The sequence below is a fragment of the Macrotis lagotis genome, chromosome 7 (assembly GCF_037893015.1).
Source record: "Macrotis lagotis isolate mMagLag1 chromosome 7, bilby.v1.9.chrom.fasta, whole genome shotgun sequence".
Classification (NCBI taxonomy): domain Eukaryota; kingdom Metazoa; phylum Chordata; class Mammalia; order Peramelemorphia; family Peramelidae; genus Macrotis; species Macrotis lagotis.
Window position 1 is genome coordinate 13623098 of NC_133664.1, and position 24046 is coordinate 13647143.

Sequence of the window (24046 nt, forward strand, 5' to 3'; positions counted from 1 at the left end):
ACAAAATATTGGCTCACACCTCTGCTTGTAACCACCCGAAAAGAATGCATTGAGCCTCTATGTTGGTTAAAGTACTGTGCAAATGGGGATATCAAGTCAGAAATTAGGGTCCCTGCACTCAAAAGAATTTACAATTCTCTTAGGGGGAAAAAAGACACATGTAAGGAAATTATGCAAAGACAGAAAACACAGTGACTTAATTGTACATGTTTTTTTTAGAATGACTCGCCCAACTTTAAATATTGTCCAGGGGTCATGCAGTTCACACTCTGTGATTGAGACAAGTGTGACTCCTTCTAGGACATGTCTGCTAGGGCAGAACATTAGTTCTGCCATCTGTCTTCTCCCTAAGACCACCCAATGAATGGCTTCACACTAGCTCTCCAGCTAAACCCAGCTCCTCTAGATTCCCTTCTTCACTTCCCTTCCATTTTCCTTAAGGTTCACTAATTTTCAGAAATATGGATTTTTATAATGCCTATATGATCTGGGAGCAAGATTTTACTTCAACTTTTATTTCATGAAAACCTACTTATTAGTAGCAGCATCCTGCTACATTAAGCACTATTTATATGGATATGGAAAACACACAAGATAAAAAACTTCATAAAACTAAACTCCTGTTTATTTTCATTGCCATAAAAAGGTAAATAGCACATAAAAAGTATTCAAACGTGTGGTTTATTCTTCAGGAATGTAAACTCTATACAATAATACAATTAAAACAAAATATTTACTATGAAAAGGTTAGCATTACTACATGATCAGAAAAAAAAAGTAACAAGGGAAGCGGTGTACCACAGAAACTATACATGAAAAAGTAGTTTGAAGAAACAGGATCTCAAGTCTGACTAATTAAAAAAGCTTCACATCAATGTATGTGCACTCTTGGACTAACCAGTCCTCTACTATTGAAGTGCCACAACTTTCCACTTTGTCCAAAGGTCTATGTAGTCTTAGTAGGTAAGGAGTTGTTATAAAATACAAAAGAATTACACAGTACAAAAAAAGGCAAAGTATACTTTATAACCCTAATGGGGAATTCCAATGTTCTTCTAACAGTGATATGAATAATGGACAGTACAGAGCATAATTTCACTAAGAAAGCCTGGAAAAAAATCCATCCCAATTAGAAGTCATCTTCCTTTTTCTTCCCATGGCTGGGAAGGCCCCATCACACATTCTTTATAAACTATCATCTTTAGCAAGAGTACACAAAGGCCAACAAATTATTTTCTCTTCAGAATCAAATGACCACATAACAAAACACCTATCTACCTATTCGGTGAGATTTTTTAAGCCACAAAACATGTTCTTTTGAGTAGTTAAGAAGATACAAACTATGCAGACTCTCAGTGGTAACGTATTTTTCAAAGTTGTGCCCTTCCAACAAAGGGGAACTCCCAGTCAGCTTCTAGGTTCAAATGTCAAACAGCATCACTTTCTCGATCCTTAGTCCTCTGAAGTCATCAGAACTGCAATATGCAAAGCCTTCTGCTCCAGACTACTACTAAAAGGGAACACAGTGCTAATGCTTTCATTTTGTTTTTCCAAAGAATATGTAATCCCTTAAAACTGGGATAGATCTTAACTGTCAAATATATATTTCTTTTTACTGAAAACATTTCAAATTGATGTTTAAGAAATGACTAATGTCTGATAAATGTTTCCTAATTTAAAAGGATTAAAAAAACCACTGTTTTTCCAAAACAACCTCCAGCAAGGATTCCCAGGTGAGGTGTCTCTGAGAATCAGCCCTCTCCCACCTTGGCTTAAATTCCTCTTGATAGGAACCCTCTCTATCCTTCTGCCCTGGCCCATCAGGAGCCCCTGAGTTCTCTGGGGTGTCAGGTAGATCCTATTCTTCCTAGCAGCTCAGAGAAGCTGTCTGATGCTCTCTTGAGTCTCCCATTGGAGAGAGAGATGCTTTACTTTTTCACTATCAGGGATCTCCCATGCTGAGGTAGAAGGAGAGCGTCCAGTTGGGGAGGGATATTCCTGGAACCCCTCACTGCCAAATCTGTATGGACTGGACCAGAACTGTTCTGGAGTCATTCTGGGTGGCCAGGGGCAAGATCAGATCTTTCACCAGCTTCTTTTCTGGTTGTTAAAAAGCCTATGGGCACAAAATTATAAATATGGTTCTGTAACGATGCCCCCATATCAATATCACCATTGCCCAGCTGTCATGTGTTATATTATTGCTACAGTGGTGTCATTTTACACCACAGGTTAAATGTGGTGTAATGTAATGTAATGTAACTAAATGTAATGTAACTAAAATTACTCGAAAATTTTTCTTTGTTTTATTATCAAACAAGTTTTTCATGATATATCAAGAGAATAGGAGGTTGAATACTGAGATTCTAAGGTGAAAAAACACTAGTCTTTAATCTAGTGTCTGATTTTCACTGTTATCCCTAACACCAAGAAAAGGTTTCATAACTGTATGAAAATACTGATGTCAAGCCCACAATTTTCATCCCCTCACTACTTCAGTGCTTTCTAAGAGTTTGCAGGCTTGGGTACCAACTACCAAAACTTCCCTTAATCTACATAAATGTCTCTTGTGAGACTCCATGCAAGTAATAAGCTGAGATTAAGACTAAAAACTTAAGAATATTAATACTGACAACTATGGAAAAAATCCTGCAACCTTTGTTTCCTTACAGAAGAGATAGGGAGGGAATCGCCCATGATTGTGGCCAAATATGTCTAACAGCTCCCAGACCTCTTCACTGAGGGACACAAATCCTACCTTTGCCACCAGGAGTTTTCCTGGCCTTCACCCCTTCTACTGGTCAGCTGCTCCACAGACCCAAAGAACTCTCCCCAAGTTGTAAAAAAAACAAATCTTGATAATGAAGTCAATTTGGCATTCTGAACTGAGAGCCATAGGTTTGTGCTTTGGTTTTAACAGATTTACTTTTGACCTAAGTTTTACTAAATCAACATTTTAATGGATATCCTCCACATATGGTTTTTTTCATATTTTTGACCCATGACTAAGGAAAGATTATATATAGAAAACATCCTAAGTCACTGTCTATTTTTCTTTGGATCTAAGGGGAAAAAAGAGGGAACAAGAAATTATGTGAATGACATTTTACTCTTAGTGGAAGAGACTTGAGAGTAGCAGGTAAAAAGTTTTAGGAAGAAACTGGCTATTTTGGTAATTTTGTTCAAATAAACATAAGGACTATCTAAAATGTTAACAGAACAAAAAAGAAGGTAAGAGGAAACACAAAGCAACCTCTTGTTCCTATGTTGTGATTTTAAATTCATGGGCCTAAAGCAGGAAAAATGGCAATGCTAAATTACATGTAATTAGAATTATATAAATATCTTTTGATCTTATAGTTTTTGTTCTTTATTTTCTTTCATGACATTATGCAGCTGTAAAACTTTAACATCTAAACTTCTTTATTTGCATAGAAACTTAATGCAATACAGGAATAAAAATTGATAGTTATCTTGACATTTAATATCTTTTCTTTTTCTTTTTTTTTTTGCTGGAATGATATGAGATGTACAGTGATTTTCCAGTCATCTCCAGAAGGACATTCTCCTAACTAGAGGTTCAAACTAACTGGAATTTCCACAGTAGGAGAGCTCCAGGGCCTACAACAACTTAAAGGAAACTGAAAGGGTTTACTTGCTCAACCTGCAGCAGAAAACACAACAAAGCAACTGGCAGTCAGAGAGATGGTATCCAGCTCAATGCTAGGTGCTAACTATGGCAGAGGTTTCCTTCACCTTCCAGGGTGGGCCCTGAATCAAACAATACACCCAGTCCCCAGGCTTCTGATCAAGCTCTGGTCCCAACTGATAGAGATATTTTCCTCAATGCTGTCCCTCACACATGCATGGTTTCTCACAGGACTAATGGTTTTGTAGAATAGAATCCCCAAAATGGTGCCTCATCTTTTTATCAACCAGAAATAACATCTGTGGAAGTTGTTCCTCTACAAAGATCATAATACAACTAACAAAAAGAGTCAGCCTCCCCACCACATGGCTAGACAACCTGCAAGAACTGGAACCTGTCTTCCTCGGGGACCGATGAGATGATCCTCAAGCTGTGGGAGCCAGGGAGAAGGGAGCACAGCCAAGGAAAAGCCAAACTACATTTTTAACTCATTGCAATCTAGTCACTGCCTGCCATTCCAGCTGACTTCCAGAATTTAAGACATCTGTGAGTTCTTGTCAAAAACAGGGATGAAGGACAGGAAAGGAAAGGAAACCTCCCAATTCACTGCTTATGTGGGGATGTGCCTCAGATGCTAATCAGTTGACAGGGTGATGCTGATGCTGGGAGGTCTCTGTTGACTGGGTGGATGTTTAACTGGAACTTGTGGCTCAGTTCTTTCAGAGATATAAATCAGCTTTTCCTCTTGTAGGCTGCAAGCAGAAAATCTATTGGCATCTGTCCCTGTTCCTCCACTGCCTGCAGTGCCTGGGTTGTAGGGGACAGTGCCACCACTGACGTGTTCAAAAGACTTGCTGAAGACAGTGGAGGCAGTCCTGGCCAGGCTGTGGTTGCCAGGCTTGGGCAGAGACTGGCTGGTGGTCAGAGTGAGCCTCTTCAGAGACAGCAGCTCAAGATTCTCACTCAGGGCTCTGGGGTTTTGTTTTCGAGCTGAGTGTTCTCTGCCCGATTCGCCAGAGGTTTCTTTTTCTTTTCCTCCAGTTCTGCTTCCTCCGGACCTTCGTGGATTCTTTCCTAAATTGGTCTTGCTGGTGGTGCTAGTGTTTGATAAGGCAGCCTGGCTGGTGCTAGATGTAGCCCTGGAACAAAATCCTTCATCAACTTCTGATATTTCCATTAGCTCCTCTTGGCCTGGTAAATCTGTATTAGCTAAACAAAGAGACAACAATAAAAAAAATCCATTAGCATTCAGTAAGTCACACAAGGTGATGAATTTTTAAAAATCATTTTAGATTTGAGTGTTTTTAGTAAAATCCCTAAAGCAACAGACTATAACAGAGGCAAATTTCAAAGAATGAATCAAAACAAGCACAATCCTACTACATTGTGGAAATGGTCTATGGGACTGAAATCATAGTAATTATGGATGTATTCAACACAAAAGCAAAACAGGCATGCTATTATCACACTCCATGGGATTTTGAGACAGATATCTCCTACAATTCATGCAAAAGATTAGAAAAGATTAGCAAAATATCACAAGGAAAACAAGGGGCAAAAGTCCTATTAATGCATATACTAGCATTATCAAAGCTTCAAAATTCCCAGTCTCCTTTCTTATACTTTCAACAAATATTTCAGTTAAAGATTGAAAAAATGGGCAAGTCAGTTAAGTTTGGCTTTGTCACTAGTTTGGGATATCAAATACAGTCTGAACAATAAAAATCAGAGTCATGTTTTTGATTTTAAATTTCCCTCCATTAGTGAAGGAAGAGCCTGGATATACCTAAAGAATGTTATCACTTGAAAGAGAGAGCCTCCATCTCAATGTTGAAAATGGAAAGCAGAGAATGATGACTTTCTAGTCATTTCTGCCCATGTTTTTCCTCACAAGTTAGGCTAGCTAAAACAGGTCTGACTCTTCTAAGTACTGTGCAGATTCAGGGGAAAGGTGCTGGGTCTGATCCATGCATTTTCATTTTTAGTGGAGGACATGCAACATGTGTGTGCCTGTGCCAATCTTCTCCAGCATGCAGCAGTGCCCTCGCCACCAGGCGGGTACCTTGGAGGGCAGCTAGAAAGCCCTCGGCTAAAGCGGCCCTCGGCCGGGCGGGGTCAGTCCATCCTCCATCACTCTCCTCACAGACTTTTGCCTCCTGAGCTCTGGCAAGCCTTTGCTCTCAGCTCTAGGGTCTAGGGCTGTTTCCTGCCCACCCTGTAAATGCTGGGCATCACACTCTCCCAGGGCTTTGCCTTTTTCCCCATTCCCGGGTCTGTCTCCAGCCACCTTTGTGACACTAAGCTCAGGTATGACCAACACGCCCAGGTCAGCAGAGTCATTACTGTTGTCATCTTGCTCTAGAATGGAAGATGATAAGACAAAATGATGGCAGCAAACAAACAACACAAAAATGCAGAACGAGAAAAACAAAAGAGGCCAAACAGAAGCTGGATGCCTGTGGGCTGGTGAACCGGGTTGTGCAGCCAACTTGTGATTCTCAGGACTCTGGCAGCACCAAACACGATGGGAAATGTAGCTCAGACACAGCATCACATTCTCGCAGCTTTAGGACAAACACTCAAAGGATAAGTGCATGGTGAACACAGAGGAGGAGGACTTTTAAAAGCCCAAATGGAATTACAATTGCTTTGAAACTTCCAGTGGCCACCTAAACCTAAATCACTAACTCTTCTTCTGGGCTTTTAGAAAACACAACTTCATGCACTGGCTCTTAAAACAGAGCCATGGGGGCCAGGATCAAACTAAGAAATGGAGGAGAGCTCAGGGGTTACCTCATGAGATGCCTTTCATTGGAAGGAGCTTGGGGCCCAGAGAAGGTGAAGTGACTTTTCTAATATCACACAGCTGGGAACTGATCTCCCAAGCAGCCTCCTTAAAAAGTTTACTGTTCTCAATAATTTCTTAAACTACTGTTGCCTCACTTCTTAATTTTCTTTGATTTCATAGAAACTTTCTATTTATACCCTATATATAGCTTGCTTTTGAAAAAAAGGCAAGATACATTAGAGGGCCTGGTCCCCATTTCAATATATTTTAATAATCATTGTAAACACCTGAGAAGAATGTAAAGGAGGTTCAGTAAACAATTGTAAGAGATACACTGATAGAAGGAGCTAAAATCTACAGATAAGTTTGGCTCTCTGACTTCTTCATGTTCAAGTCTCATTCATCATATAAACTGTTTTTCCTTAAAAATAATCTCTCCAGGGTGCTAGGAAACCTCGCCATCAGTGTGTTTAGCACAAGCCCAAAGCTCCTTTTCTCCAACCCTGCCCTCCCATGTTTTCAGCACCCTAGTCCTGTTGTAGTGTTAGTCACTTTTCTTTAATGTAAGGGATTCTTAAAACTGTCTCCATATAATTCTATTTGGTTTGTGTTCCAACATAAATGGACAATATTTGTTCTGAAACCTATAGTATGTTAAGGGGTTCATTGCATTACCTTTCAAAAAGTATAATCAGGCCTTCTGGGAGTCACAATAGCTGCCTAAGAGTTTATAACAAATCCTTGTGAGGATGGAGGCCCTGCAGACCACTACGTGACAGTAATGATGAGAAGGTCTTACTCACACTGAGATAGCACAGCCAATTCCATGGAGTTTAAACCTACACTGGCCACTATAGTTGTATCAGGTAAAGGCCAGAGCTGTCAACATAAGTGGCAATATACCCTTCCATCCCCAATGTGAAATATTAGGTTACAAGAGCAAATTATCCAAACATAATGAATTTAAACAATAACAAAATCTAACAGGCAAAGAAATGGAAATGAGATTAGTTAAGACCATTATAGACATATGTAAGATCATATATTATGGACAAATCTTTGCATTCTCTCCCCCACCATACAAACCAGACTTCTTCAACAGATATAAATAATATTGTTCAGTATTTCTTAAAAAGTTAACTAAGTCAGTTTGGCTAAATAGGCTATAAGGCCAAATAAAGCTTCTTTTAGGCACCTGAGATGACTGTCATTTAAAAATTGATCCCAAATTGAATTACGAATGATAATTTGATAATGACTTAAAGGTGAAAATGTTCAATTTTTAACAAAAGTTAATGAGATATGGAGGAGGGTATTACCAAATACCTTAATTGTTGACTACAATTATAGGTACAAAGCTAAAGATCAGAAAAAAAGGAGAAGAACCCTTATTAAACCCACCAATGAAGTTAATTTATAAGCAGAAACATGAAAATTCAGATGTTTTTCTATACAAATATCTACCTAAATGAAAAATGTACATGGGAAATAATGAAATGATGAAATTGGGGGCACAAAGAGGCCTTAACTATTTTTGAAATGGTAATGCTTTTTTTTTTGGCAAAGCAATGGGGTTAAGTGACTTGCCCAAGGTCACACAGCTAGGTAATTATTAAGTGTCTGAGGTCAGATTTGAACTCAGGTCCTCCTGACTCCAGGGGCGATCCCCATCCACTGTGCCACCTAGCTGCCCCTGAAATGGTAATGCTTTTTAAATTTTTTTTTAATTTTTTATTTATTTTTAGCATGCTTTTGTTTTGAGTTCCAAAATCTCTTCTTCCCTTCCACCCCATGCCTTTCAGAAGGAAAGCAATATGATCTTAATTATACATGTGAAATCATGAAAAATGTATTTCCCCAATAGCCATATTTTTTTAAAAAGCAAAGAAAATAAAGAAAATTCAATTTATACTCAAGAGTTCATCAATTCTTTCTCTGGAGGTGGATAGCATTTTTCATCATCAATCCTTTGGAACTGTCTTGGATCACTGCATTGATCAGAGTAGCCAAGTCTTTCATAGTTGAACATCATTACACCATTGTTGTTACTGTGCAAAATGATCTCCCAGTTCTTCTTACTTCACTTTGCATCAGTTCACATAGATCTTGTCATGTTTTTCTGAAACCACCTCCCTGTCATTTCCCACAACACAAGAACACTCCATTACAATCATATGCCATAACTTGTTCAGCCATTCCCCAATTGATGAACTTCTCCTTGATTTCCAATTCTTTAGTCCCCCAAAAAGAACTGTTCTAAATATTTCTGTACATATAGGTCATTTTTCCTCATTCCTTCCAGTATTTATCATTTCTTCTAGGTGTGAGGTGATACCTCAGAAGTGTTAAAATTAGGGGGTGGCTAGGTGGTGCCGTGGATAGAGCACCAGCCCTGAGTTTAAATCTGGTCTCAGACACTTAATAATTACCTAGCTTCATGGCCTTGGGCAAGCCACTTAACCCCATTGCCTTGCAAAAAAGAAAAAAAAACCTAAAAAAGAAGTGTTACTAGAAGTGTTAAAATTCACCATTTTCTTATCAATAGTGATTTAGAGCATTTTTTTCATATGACTATAAATAGTTCTGATTTCTTTTGAAAACCATTTGTTTATAATTATCAATTGGGGAATGGCTCTTCTTTTTATAAATTTGACTTAATTCTATACTCAGTATATATTTGAGAAATGAGACTTTTTATCAGAGAAACCGTAATTTCTTTTGATATTGTCATGGTCTACAGTAACTTTTAGCAAAATGTAGTTTCCCTGATTATCCCCTTTTAATTAAGTCTGTTTGGGCCTTTGCTTTGTCTGAGATCCTGATTGCTATCATTGCCTTTTTTAAATTTCAACTGAAGCATAACAGATTCTGCTTCAACCCTTCATTTTAACTCTGGGTGTATCTTTTTGTTCAAAGTACATCTCTTATAAATACATATCATTGGATTCTGTTATCTGCCTTTGTTTTATGAGTGAGTTCAAGTCATTCACATTCACAGTTGTGATTACTAACTATATATTTCCCCCTACCTAATTTTCTTGTTTCAGCTTCCCTCTCTCTTTTTATGTTGTCCCTCTTCAAGTCTATTTTGGTTCTCCAACTACTGCTTCCCATAATCTGTCCTCTTTCTCTTATCCATTCCTTTCCTATTTCCCTACTGAGTAAGTTACATTTCTGTTTGAACCACTTCTGATGAAAGTGAGGTTCAAACATTTTTGTGCCCATTATGCCCCTCCCCCTATTTTCTCCTCTATTGTGAAAAGCTCTTCCTGGTATACTTCCTGTGTATGAGAAAAATTTTTTCTCCTTCTATCTCCCTCTTCCCCTTTCTCCCAGTACTATCTCTTCTCAGCCATTTGTTTTTTGGAAGATCATCCCAGAATAATCAATTCACAGTCATGCCCTCAATGTAAACTTCTTTTAACTGCCCTAATAATAATGACATTCTTAGAAATTACATGCATCATCTTCCCATATAAGAATGTAAACCATTTAACTTTATTAAGATTACTCTTTCATGTTTACCTTTTAATGCTTCTCTTGAGTCTTGTATTTGAATTTCAAAATTTCTATTCAGCTCTGATCTTTTCATCAGGAATGCTTGAAAGTCCTCTATTTCATTAAATATCCCTGAAGGATTATACTCAGTTTTGCTAGGTAGAGTATACTTGGTTGTAATCCCAATTTCTTTACCTTCTGGAATATTATATTCCAAGCTCTCTGCTCTTTTAAAAATAGAAGCTATAAATCTTGTCTGATCCTGACTATGGCTCCACAATATTTGAATTGCTTCTTTCTGGCAGCTTGAAATATTTTTCTCTTTGATGACCTGAAAGCTCTGGGATAAGGTTTAATACTCCTAGGAATTTTCATTTATAGAGATGATGATAGATGGATTCTTTCAACTTCAATTTTAAAAATTAAGATATCAGTGATTTTCCATAATAAATTTTAGAAATATGATGTCTAGGATCTTTCTTTGATCACAATTTTCAGGTAGTTCAATAATTCTTAAATTATTTTCCTTGATCTATATTTCAAAAGTCAGTTGTTTTCCAATAAGACAATGAACATTTTCTTGTAATTTTTTTTCATTCTTTTGCCTTTATTTTATTGGTTTTTGAGATTTCATTGAATCATTAGTTTCCACCTGCCTAATTCTAATTTTTAAGAAATTATTTTCTTCAGTAAGATTCGGTTCTTCCTTTTCTATTTGGCCTATTTTTCTTTTTAAGGAGTTCTTTTCTCCAGTGAATTTTTGTTTCTTTTACCATTAAGCCAATTCTGGTTTTTTAAGGTGTTATTTTTCCAAAAAAAATTATGGCAAGCTGCTAATATTTTTTTTCATAATTTTCTTGCAATTGCTCTCATTTCTTCCCCAATTTTCCCTCTGCCACTCTTAGCTTTTTCTTTAGTGCTTCAGGAATTCTTGTTGGGCTTGAGTCCAATTAACTTTCTCTCTGAGGTTTTGTTCATGGCTGTTATCAAACATAGTGTCTTCTTCTGAGTTTAGTCTTTCCTACTACTACATTAAGTTTTTATAGTTAAGTTCTTTTACTGCTTGCTCATTTTTCAATTTCTTGACTTTTGGCTGTATGTTAAAATTGAGCTCTAAGTTCACCCTGGAGTATCCTAAGCTTGCTTTTTCATGCTGTTATAATTAGAGTTAGTTCAGGTGTCTGAAAGTTTCTGGTGCTTCTTTATCTGCACTCTGGTCTTTATCTAGCAAAGGACCAGGGGTTCTTGTAGCCACAAGCCCTTGTGCTCTCTTTTAGAACTGCAAACAGTACCCTTGCTCCTTTGTGTTTAATAAGCCTCATCACTCCCCTCCACCCCCCCAGTATTCCTTTCTGCCCTGGGACTGCTACTAGAACTGAATATGAGAAACAGAGCTACCAATCAGTGTCAGCTGTACCTAGCTACAGCAAAAGATCACCTGCAATCTCTTTCTAAGCAGCTGTCTGATCCCTTGTCATTTCCTAAGCTGAGATCTTACTATGGCTGCTCTTGCTGACACATGTATGTAGGCTCTGGACAGACCTTGGTATCACAGATTTCTCCTACCAACCTCTTAGACTGGTCTTACTCTGACCTTTCCTGGCTCTGCTGCTCCAAAATTTGATTTGAGGGTTAGGGTTATTTTAAAATTGTTTGGAGGGAAAGTTCAGAGTTCAACTGGATTGCCTCTATTCCATAATCTTGACTCCATAGCCCCTCCCAAATAGGCATTTAATAAATGCTCCTTGAGTTGAACTGAGAAAAATATATTTCTTCAAAGAAAAAAAGGCATTGGTCATAACTACACAAAGGAAACAAATAGAAACTAAATTCACATCAGTTGAGGAAAAGCTGAAGAGTCAGTCAATCAATAAACATTTACTAATCACCTACTGGGCATCAGGCCATGTGTGAAGCAACAGAGATATAAAGAGAGAAAAAAAGACAATCCCTGGTCTCAAAAAGAATGCACAGACTAATGGGAAAAACAACAAGCAAACCAATAAAAGTAAATATCAGCTACAGACAGGGCAAATGGAAAGTCATCACTAAAGAAAGGCACTAGAATTAAGAAAGGTTGGAGTTTTCCTGTAGAATAAACTGGCTTATGAATGGCACATAGAAAGCATTTAATAAATCTCATTGATTTGTCTCTTTGAAGCAAAAGAAATGATGAAATTCATGGGTTCAGAAATACAGAAAAAATTGTTTTACTTGTGTGAATTAATACAGAGTGGAATAAGCAGAACCAAACAACAAATTAAGCAATGACTGCAATGATAACATGAAGGGAAATGACTGAAAGATTGCTGATCACAGCAATGACCCATCCTAATTTCCAAAAAACAACAAATTAGCAGAGAGGAGAGGGGCCAGGATAGAGGTGTGCCATAAGACAAATTTTTGACATGACCACATGTTGATTTGTTTTACTTGACTAGGCATGTTGTTATGATGGGAAGCTTCAACTGGGGGTGGGGTAAGAGATGTTGGGTTAGTGATTGGATGATGATGAGGAAAAGGGCATCAATGCTTTTTTTTAAAACCTTACCAAAGAAAACAAAATGTAGTACAGAAAGGGACATAAACAGAGTAATTCTGTTATTATCATCCTGTTAATTTAATCTCGTTAATTTTATATTTATAGATATATTTATATTTACATATATGAGCAAGATTCTTTTATTTTAATATTTTATTTTCCCCCAAATATGTGTCAAGATAATATTTGCATTCATTTTTACAAGATTTTTAGCTCCAAAATTTTTTTCTCTCTCTCTCTCTCTTCCCTCCCCTCTTCCTAAAATGATAGGTAATTTAATATAGGTTATACATGTGCTATCAAGTAAAACATTTCCATATTAGTCACAGATGTGAAAGAAACAGATCAAAAGAAAAAATCCATAAAAAATAATAAAATAAGTGAAAAACGATTGCTTCAATTTGCATTCAGAGTCTAGCAGTTCTTTACCTGGATGTGGATAGCATTTTCCTTTGTGAGGCCTTTGAATTTGTCTTAACTGTCATACTGAAAAGAACTGAGTTATTCATGGCTGATAATCACACAGAACTGCTGATACTGTATATGACGTTTTCCTGGTTCTGTTCATTTCAATTTGTATCAGTTCATACAAGTCTTTCTAGGTTTTTCTGAAATCTGCCTGTTCATCCTTTCTTATTGCACAATAATATTCCATTACATTCATATTATCATAGCTTGTTCAGCCATTCCTCAATTGATGGACATCCCCTCAATTTCCAATATTTTAAACCATGAAAAGGAAATATTTTTACACATATTGAGTCTTTCCCCCTTTTTTATGATCTCACTGGGATACAGTCCTAGTAGTGGAACTGCTAAATCAACAGGACATGCAGTTTGGTTGCAGAGTTCCAATCTGCATTCCAAAATTGTTGGATCAGTTCACAACTCCCCTAAAGGTGCATTAGTGTCTTAAATTTCCCACATCCTCCCCACCATTTATTGTTTTTCTTATTTTTCATATTAGCCAATCTGAGAGGAGTAAGGTGGTATACCTCAGAATTTAATTTTTTTTAAATTTAGTTTAATTCACATTTCTCTAATCAAAAATTATTTAAAGCACTCCTTCATATGATTATGGATAGCTTTGATTTCTTCATCTGAAAACTGCCTGTTCATATAGTTTGACCATTTATTAATTGGGGAATTGCTTATATTCTTTTAAATTTAACTCAGTTATCTATATTTTTGAGAAATAAGGCCTTTATTGGAGACACTTACTATAAAATTGTTTTCTAAATTTCTGCTTTCCCTCTAATCTGGGTTGCATTGGTTTTGTTTGTACAAAAGCATTTTAATATAATCAAAATAGCTATTTTATACTTCATAATGTTCTCAATTTCTTATTTGATCATTGTAATTCACTTAACTTCTCCTTTAAGAATTTGGATGTTAGGGGCAGCTAGGTGGCGTAGTGCATAAAGTACCGGCCCTGGAGTCAGGAGTACATGGGTTCAAATCTGGTCTCAGACACTTAATAATTACCTAGCTGTGTGGCCTTGGGCAAGCCACTTAACCCCGTTTGCCTTGCAAAAACAAAAAAAAAAACAAAAAAACAACCTACTGAGATCTATTTCTGCTTTTGCTTTATCTGGAATCAGGATTGCTACCCTTGCTTTTTTTTAACTTCAGCTGAAGTGTACATGAGAATCTGCTACAGGCCCTTACTTTACAATGTACATCTCTGCTTTAAGTCTATTTCTTGTAAACAACATATTGTAGGATTCTGGTTTTTGATCTACTCTGCTATCTGTTTTTTTATTTTATAGGAAGAGTTCATCTCATTCACATTCATAGGTTTGATTACTATTTTCCTTCAGTTTGTTCTCTCTCTCTCTCTCTCTCTCTCTCTCTCTCCCTTCATCCTTTCCCTCCTCAACAGTGTTTTGCTTCTGTCTGCTACCTCCTTGGTCTGCCTTCTCTTGTTCAGTTTCTCCTTCCCACCTCACTCCCTTGACTTAATCATCTCCCTTCCTACTTTCCCGTCTTGTAAGATAGATTTCTATATTCCACTGATTGTGTATAGTATTTCCTCTTTGAGTCAATACTGATGAGAGTTAGTTTCAAGGAATGCTCACTGTTCACACTCCCATCTTTCCCTCCACTATAACAGGTTTTGTTGTACTGTTTTATGTGAAATAATTTATCTTTCCTTCTTCCCCAGAGTACTCCTCTTTCTCAGTCCTTAATTATTTTTTGTCATTCCTTCAGATCTACCTTATACCTGTACCCCATCTACATATATTCCTTCAAGCTGTACAAGAGGTATCATCTTTCCATTCAGAGATATAAATGGTTCAGCTCCACTGAATCCTTTATGTTTTTGTCTTCCTTTTCCCATTTTTAGACTACCCTTGGGACTTGATATTGGAGATCAATTTTTTCTTCAATTCTGACCTTCTTATTAAAGCTATTTCACTGAATGATCATTCCCCCCCCCCGCCCTTGAAATGGTATGTTTAATTTTTCTGGGTAGATAATTCTGTTCCTTTGCCTTCTAGAATATATCATGGTGTGGTTACTAAGTCCTATGTAAGCCTGATTGGCTCCCCATATTTAAATTGCTTCTTACAAGCCTCCTGCAGTATTTTTTCCTTGACCTGATAGTTCTGTAATTTGGTTATAGTGTTCCTTGAAGTTTATCTTTTGGGATCTCTTTCCTGAGGTGATCAGGGGAATTCTTTCAATTCCTATTTTGCCATCTGATTCTAGGATATCAAGTCAGTTTTCCTTGATAAGTTCTTTAAAGATGCTGTCCAGGTCCTCCTCTGATTATGACTTTTTAGGTAGTCTACTGATTCTGACACTGTCTCTCCTGGATCTATTTTTTAGGTCAACTGTTTTTCAAAAAAAAAAAGTGTTTTATATTTTTCTTCTATTTTTTCATTCTTTTGAATTTATTTGATTAATTCTTAATGTCTCAGAGTCATTATCTTCCACTTGCCCAAATATCACTTTTAAGGAGTTGTTTTCTTCAGTTAACTTTTGTACTTCCTTATGCATTTGGCCAGTTCTACTTTTTTTTTTTTTGGTAAGGTAATGGGGTTAAGTGGCTTGCCCAAGACCACATGGCTAGGTAATTATTAAGTGTCTGAGGCTGGATTTAAACTCAGGTACTCCTGACTCCAAGGCCAGTGCTCTATCCATTGCACCACCTAGCCGCCCTGCCAATTCTACTTTTTAAGCAATAGTTTTCTTTTCCCATGTTGTTGACTCTTTTGTAATAATACTCTTGCATCATTCCCATTTCTTTTCCCACATTTTTTGTACCTCTCTTATATGATTTTTAAACTCCTTTTTAAGCTCTTCCATCAGTTCTTTCTGGTCTTGAGACCACTTCCCATTTTTCTTGGGATTTTAACCATAAGTGTTTTGACACTATTATCCTCTTCAGAGTTTGGATCTTGATCTTCCTTGTCATCATAATAATATTCTTTGGATAGACTGGGGTTTTTTTTTGTTCTTTTGATAATCTTTTTTGACCTTTTTTTCCTTTCTTTTAAGTTCAGTTCTGTTTCCAGAATGGAAGGCGCATTTTTCTCAGGCTTCTTGTGTAGACCCTGGTGCTATACTGATGTTGCCCTGAAACCCATGGGGGACCCCTTGTGTCTGGTGCTGCACTGAGGGAGTGGGGTGGGGAGGGTAGCTGGTTTTGCAGAAATTGATAGGAGTCTTATTGATCTTCCAAGTTTCTTGGGCTTAAAAGATTATTTCACTCCATCTTTTTGCTGGTTTTTCTGTTTGAGGGCATTGTTTTATGGTTGTTTAGAGATGAATATGAGAGGATTACAGTGATTTACTCCATATACATTTTAAACTGTTTATAACATAGGTTCACTATGTTGTCTTCTTTCATGTGCTCTACATAATGAATGTTTGTATTTGCTGAATATTGTATAAAATGAAACAATATAATATTTCATCTGGGATTTGAAGGAATGTAAAGTTAGTGGAAAGCATATTTCCTATGGAGGGAAAAGCAATGGTAAAGGAATGGATAGAGAAAAGTGCAGGGAGCAGTAATAAGACTTGAGCATAGGCTGTGTGACATGAAGGTAGAACAGTAGATGGAAACTGCTTTGAATGCAAGGCTACAGAATCTACACTAGGGTTTTCCCAATCTTCATGGCAATGTCAATTTTAGACAAACTTACAACCTCTGGATAATAGCTGCAGTACTGCTATTAAACTAAAAAAATATACGACCATGAAATAAAGTTGCTCAAAGATATTTTTTAAATGAATATGTATTTCATTAGCATCAATAGCACATGTTCATTTGAAAAACTTTTAACATGAGGCATTTATTCAAGCTACAGCAAATCTAATTTGCTTATTATGGATTCTGTCCCCAGTTCCAGGTGACATCCCGCATGCAATGAGGAGGAGCCCATGAAAGTTTTCTCAGAAAAGGAAGTTACCTGAGTATAACTGTAGTTTACTACAATGAGTTGAGTAGTGAGTACAGTGTCTGAGGTGCTTACCTGAGTTGGGAACTCCAGTTATATGAGTCCAGTACAATGATGAAGGCAAGAAAGTGAATTGAGAGGTCAAATGAGAGCAATGGGAGGAAGAATAAATAGAATGAATTCTAAAAGAGTTGCTACAGGATTTGTCAACTGTCTGGATAGAAAGAGCCTGAGGTAGAAAAAAGGACTAAAGATAACTAGGCTCTTCAACCTAGACCAAGAAAATGACTTTTCATAAACATAAACAGGGAAATAAAGAGGTAGGACAAGTTCAGGGGGACATCATTTTGGATATGTTGAGTTTAAAGTGACCACAGCAGATCTAGGCTAATACATCCAGGAAAGCAACTGGAGATATGAAAATATGGAAAATTATTCTTGAAAAAGTTTGAAAGCTTGAAAGTTTCTGATTTAGGAGACGTATGGAGAATTGATAATCTTAAGTCAAAGATTCTTAAAGTGTGACCCAAAGATTCCAAGAAACCTCTGAAACTCTTTAAAAGTTTGTGAAGTCAAAACCATCTTTATAATGATACCAAGACACTCTAATTTCTAATATGGCAAATATTGTAGGTGTAACAACCACAGAAGCAAAAGCTCTTGGAGAATGGAGTCTGCAATAATTTTTAAGAAAGTAAAGGGATTCTGAGACCAAAAAATCTGAAAATAGCTTGTCTACACCATGAGAATGGATGAAATCACCAAGGGCAGTGAGAATGGAAAAAAGAAGGCAAAGGAACTGATCTCTGAGAAAATAACTCACATTAAGGTGCTATGAACAAAAGAGAAGACACTGAAGGAAACGTGGGGTAGAAAAAGAAATAGGAAGTGAAGTATAACAACAACTTTGAGATTTTCAAGACAGAGAAAGGAGTCAATATCAAATAAACATAACTGAAGAACCAATGAATCTTTAGAGATTTTGGGTAACAGCTTAATTTGATTATTCTTTTCATATGCTGAATTGGTAATGTAGCATCCATAATCACCTTAATTTAAACAACCAAGTTCCTAACAATCACTCTGCTGTGTATACAGAGCTTTCTTTCTAAAGAGATCCTTTGATTTTTGAGCTATTGATCCTTCCACAGTAACATGATGAAAAAGAGTAATGAACTCATTGCTATATAGAGGGAAGTAAATTGAGGCATCATTGAGACTTTGGTGATGCTATAAGATGCCCAGAAGATATTTCTGCCTGGCCCTGAGTTACTGAGCATGAATCCCACTGAACCTTGGAGATTCAATGTGCTCTGACCCCTTAAATAACTGTTTACAGGGAAAAATTTAGTGATTTTTTTTAGTTTTTAGAGCAGTTCTGAGTCCCTTTCAGCTGAAAAAGCATTTAGAACATAGAACATAGAACATAGAATATATATTCTTAAGTTCTCAACTAGAAAAAAAAGGATAAATTTAATCAAAAAGGTTGCTTTGCACAATTAACCGCCAGATGCCCATACATACATAAAAGACTGTCCATGAGGGCCATGGTCACCACCTGCCTGAGCAAAGTTAAGTCTGGCAGTGACTTTGTAGCCTGAAGGCCTCTGAGGCTGAGGGGGCCAATGGATTGAGGGACCAGGTCTGACAGAGAGTATAACAGAAATAAATCCAGTTTTCCCCTTCAGCTGGCTTTATTCTTTAGTTTCACTGTTCAATAATTTTTGAGTTGGGTGGGGCATTTATATGTATGTATGTATGTGTATGTGTGCGTGTGTATGTGGGGGGGAATTAAAGTATTTTATGTTAGCTCCATCTAAACTAAAAATTATTTCTTGATACTAAGTCACAAATCTTAACATTGTCTCAGTAAAGTAGCCAAATAGCAAGACATTATTAATTTCATTGTGTTAATGGGAAAAACTGAGGCACTGAAAGAAAATTTATTTTCTAAAAATCACCAAAGTACCAGTCAGAATAATTTAAGCCTGATGTGACTTTATTCAGCACCTTCCATGGCTAATTTTAATAATATGTTTCTAAGCCTGTTTTGGGAGACAATTGATGCAAAGTATTAAATTAAATCTAATTTTGTAAATAAGTCAGAGCAGTCATTAGAGCATCACATAACAGCACAAAACCCACTTGCCGAAGGTGTTCAAATTTTCCCAGAATAATAACTTTATATAAGTTATATAAGTGTGTAGATTGACCAGACCTCATTAGCATGAGAATTCTTTTTGTTCATATTCGTTTTTTTTTCCCTATAAAAATTTAAGGAAAATCATTTTTTTTAAAAAAAAGCATGACTATGGTCCAAATCAATTCCCTAAGCAGTATTGGACTACAGAAGTCCTGTCAAAGAACTTTCAGATATGTTGCTATGTGACTGGGAAAGCATCTAAGCCAAGTAGAAGTCTGCCTTGGGGAGCTCCGGGGCATTGGCCTTTGTTTTAGTTATTGGAGGTGAAAGAGGACTAAGTTACGAGCTTTATTTTTGTTTGCCGTTTTGAAGTTAGGTATCTAATATCATAATTCAAATGCCTTCCCTGCCACAATGTTCTTCTGGAGTCTCTTTCTTGCTACCAAGACCAGTCCTCAGCGTAAGCCGTAAGCTCAAGATTCTTGTCTCCTTCGGGTCTTTTTTTTTATTTCTTTACTCTTTCAAATCTGTATTTTTTCACGTTTAGAAATGTATGGTTCCTTAATAAAGAGGCTCTCTCTGCCTTACTAGTTCTCATGACTGCAAACAACTGACAGTCCCACTTATGATTGTACAGGAGACAGGGACGTGTAATCAATCGCTTTGGGATTCTGCACCCTCAAATGGATTGAAATGGTTTTGTTAGTTTCTCCGAACTTAACTCTTAGAAGCACTTAGACTACATTGGCAAATTCGAACACATAAAAAGAGTAGATGTCTTACCTTTCAATTTGCTTTTCCCTACCAGCAGCAATTACAGTGAACTCCACAGCAGTGGTTTTGGCTCCTGAGGTTGTCTAAGCCTAAACATCCACCCTCATCGTTTTAAAAATCCCTCAGTTGCATTTAGCATAACCATCTAAGGGCAAGGCAAAATTCCAATATCCAACCATTCAAAAAGGAATCTTTGTTCCCTCTAACTCCCTGCTCCTGTCCTGAATCCCGCTCCTGGATTCCTATACCCAAGTCCTCTGTTGCCTTATGTTCTTATGCAAATATGTCACTCACTTTCGACAAAATGAGGTTAAGAGATAGGAAAGTATTCTGAAAAGTCACCAAGCTTCGTATTATAACAAGTATTAAGTAATCAAACTAAAAGAGCCATCTCCTTCAGAGCTAGAAACATACTTCCTACCCAATAGATCACTACCATCAAGAGATAGTCCTACTGCCATTCAGAGTACTGTTGGCCTCCGTAATCCTGATGCTTGTCCTACTTTAATCACATTCAATGTACAAACACCCAAAATTACAAAGTACATTAAAAATATCTTTTTGTCTTACAAAATAATTTACCATACAATCACTTTAAAAAGTAAGCTCCTCCAATAGTATCCAATAGACTTGATTTCTAAAAATCTGATCTCCATACAACCTCACAGGAATAACTATTCTGTAAAAAAAACAAGGCACATCTAAGCAAAGTGAATGAAACCTAGGCTATTGCTCTAGACAGGCTACAAGCTCAAATCTGACACCAGCATCCAAGTTACAAAAAAGACTGAATAATAACAAAAATTTGTAGTATCATTTATTTACTATGTGAATCTTTTGGCTGGAGAATAATCTGAGGAAAAAAAACAAACATATAGCAATCATTTATAAATATACCTTAATCCATGGCAAACCATAATTTTTTTGAAAATATTTTAAAAGACAGCAGGGAAGATACCCAGAGCATCAGAGGCATAGGGAGCAGGACTAGGAGAAGAAGGTGAGAGACAGAGAGAGAGTATGGAAATAAGTGATAGACAAGAGCTGGGAGTGTAAAGGGGGAAGAAGAGGAATGAGGATAACTATTTAGATGGTCCTGAAATTGAAAGTGCAAAGCATTCCGTGTAGAAGATGGCAAATCATAGAGGAAAGGGAGAGTGAAAAAACCGGCTTGGGAAGTGACATCTGTGATGGGACTGAGTTTAATGACATTTCACTTGGCATTATTCCCACTACTTTTGTTTCTCTCTTCTCTCTCCTAAGCTAAAGCACCAAATCTTACCCGATTCAATGCTTCTGTCCTAACCCTTCTCTTCTCCCTTTCTCACCTTCATATTCTACCTTTAACTCTGCCAGTCACCCTTCCATCTAGAGCTGGCCTGAAAAGCCAGTCTCAGAAGCAGCTAGGTTAGGTTTCTCCCTTTCCTGGAAGCTTCCTTCCTCCCCCAGTTCCCCTTCTCCACCCTTGATGAAATAAAACAAACCTCAAAGTGTTAGTAACAAATAGAGATAATTCTTAAACTATCATTGAGAGATAAAAAATGGCCACTCTATATTCTAACACTATTCTACAAACACCTACACTAAAAGAGAATTATTAATTTAAATAACTTCTCAAATCTTCAATTAAAAAGTTTTTTAAAACAGGATTGAATAGTTGTAACTGCACAGTATTTGTTAAAAAGTAAAAAAATTCTGATGATTAAATTTTGTCATATGGCCCCCAGTCCCCAAAAGCTCATTGCATGAAATGACTACATGAATACATCCTTAAACACACACACACATCCAGTCAGGTGGTGTCCCCTGCATCTAATGTCACTTGCCTGGAAATCAGGACTGGCAAGTGATGGTCAGGACACACATGGAGTTAGACAGAAGGCACACTACGAAGGTGAAATGCAGAAGATACAAGTAGCAATGAGTAGCTCCCAAGAACTAGGAACTAAAAAACATGACTAAAACTTCTTGACACAGGTTTTTTGGTAGTGGGAAACAGTGTTTAATGGGTAGAGTCTGTGAGAGTAGGGGAAGTATAGAGAGAGGAAGGAGAAGAAGAAGAAATGAGAAGAGGAAAAGGTGGTAGATGGGAAAGAATGTAGGAGAAAGAAGAGATACAGTGAAAATCCTCTATAGCACCAGTATCATAACAGACCAGAGAGGCATCACTTCTTTAGTTTGATAGAACTAAAAAAGAGAGACAAAGGCAACTTGGAAAAGGAAAATAAGGTTAAAACTCTCGCCAAAGAGGCACAGGACAGGACAGGGGTGGCTAGGTGGTGCAGTGGATAGAGCACCAGCCCTGGAGTCAGGAGTACCTGAGCTCAAATCCAGCCTCAGACACTTAATAATTACCTAGCTGTGTGGCCTTGGGCAAGCCACTTAACTCCATTGCCTTGCAAAAACCTAAAAAAAAAAAAAAAAAAAAGAGGCAGAGGACAGAGTGCCTAGGAAATCCAAGGAAAGGGTCCTGAACAAAATGGACTGGGCTCAAAGTTAGGATCTGGACCTCAAGACCAAGCAAGCAGTTCCAGGAACCCAAATGCTGAGTGAGCCACAATGGGACAAACCTGGACTCTGGATCTACTTTGTGGGACTCAAGTCCCCTTCCCTATATAAAATATGGGCCACCATGGATCTTTATCAGTAGTGTATTACAGTTAAGAAGTCTGGTTTTTGTGCTTTGACTGTAGGGAGTGACAAACTAAAACAAGAGGGTTATGGGGAAAAAACAGGTTATTTTTTCTGAGGTCACAACTTGAGAAAGAGTGCCCCAAGAATTGACAATGACAACAAGGCACCTGTTGGTCTAAACCAGGAGCTATACAGATCTGATGATAGTCAATATATATCTATATCTATATCTATATATATTATACATATATATATATACAGAAAGGTGATTCATAGAGCAATCTCTTCTTTTTTGAAAAAGTTTAGATTATGCTTGCAAAACTGAGTCTCATTTACTTTGCGTATATTTTTCTACATATATGGCTGGATTTAAATTTTCTGATTATTTTTTTAAAATGAAAGACATGTTTATCTTAGAGAAGAGAAAAATTAGTATAGAAACACAATTATAGCTCAGAAATGCCTGAAGGAATGGTAAGTAGAAAAAAGAACCAGCCCTGTTTTACTTGAGCTGGGAGAAGAACAGAAGAACCCAAAAGGACAAGTTAGAGTGCTTAAGTGTCTGAAATCACCAAATGAGGTCTTAACTAATGGGAAAATTACCATTTTTATATATTTCTTGAAGTGCTTTCAAAAAATCTGAGGCACCAGTTTAAATTGTGGAAGGATTCATTTTTAAAAAGAAAAATTCTTTGCATCCATAGTCATTTCATCAAGCTACCCTGTTTTATCCACTGATCATTGTCCACCTTCTCCTCCCTCACCCCCACCCCCACCCCCAAGAGCAGCTCCTTATTTTCTATTTGCCAGCTCAGATTCCTTTGCTTATTTTCCCTCAGCCCCAGAGACCAAAGCAGCAGCTGAAACCAGCTTCATGAACAACAAGAAAAGCTACAATTTCTATCTTGGTCAGTAGAAAGAGGGACGAGAAATGGATTCTGATTCATTTTTCTCTGTCTCCAAATAGGCTCTTTCATATTGGAAGCTGCTCCAAAGGAAAGTCCTACTCTGTCTCCCAATCTGGGATCATCCTTTGAGGGAAGAGGAGGGGGAGGATAATATAGAAGAGGAAGAGAAGAAGAGAGAGAGGAGGAAAAGATGCACGTAGGACAAGCTGGGAAAGAGAAGAGAGCACTGTGGTAATGCCAGTAAAATGTAAAATGATGAAAGTCACGAACTGCTGAAACAATGATAGATTTTACAAAGAAAATCTCTTTGCAAAGAAATAGAAAGACTTGAAGCCGCTGTTATATTGTGATATTCCTCAATCAAGAGAAAGGGAAAAACCTTTCCAACCGCGGCTATTTGTTCTGTCTCAACCCCTGGGCCTACCTGCTGGTGTGGCCATTTAGCAATCAGAACAGTTATTAAGCAACATTTGGTGCAGAGTCATTCACAGAAGCACAAAAGCCCGAACTATAAAATGAGTGCAATTATGTTCTTCCATTTGAATTATACCTCTTCTATTTAAAATAAAAATGTTTGAGAAAGAAATCAAAGCTACTTTTTATTCACTAACATGTGAATTCTCCCTAGTGACTAAGGCAAGTTTTGATACCAAATTAAGCAGATACTTAAAGGGTTTTTAACACTTTTCAGGCTTCTAAAG

General features: G+C 37.2%; 1 protein-coding gene across 5 annotated transcripts in view; it reads right to left on the minus strand.

Moving 5' to 3' along the window:
• Window positions 1–608: 608 nt before the first annotated feature.
• The window catches only part of HYCC1 (hyccin PI4KA lipid kinase complex subunit 1), a 124032-nt gene continuing 100594 nt past the window's right edge, over window positions 609–24046 (minus strand). For 4 of the 5 annotated variants that reach the window (XM_074195462.1, XM_074195458.1, XM_074195459.1 and 1 more), the window contains one exon: window positions 609–4858. In XM_074195462.1, the coding sequence (XP_074051563.1) occupies window positions 4284–4858 (575 nt within the window). In that variant the 3' untranslated portion in view covers window positions 609–4283. Of the gene's footprint in view, window positions 4859–5711; window positions 6008–24046 lie in introns of all 5 variants that reach the window. The other variant, XM_074195463.1, reaches the window with a different exon arrangement.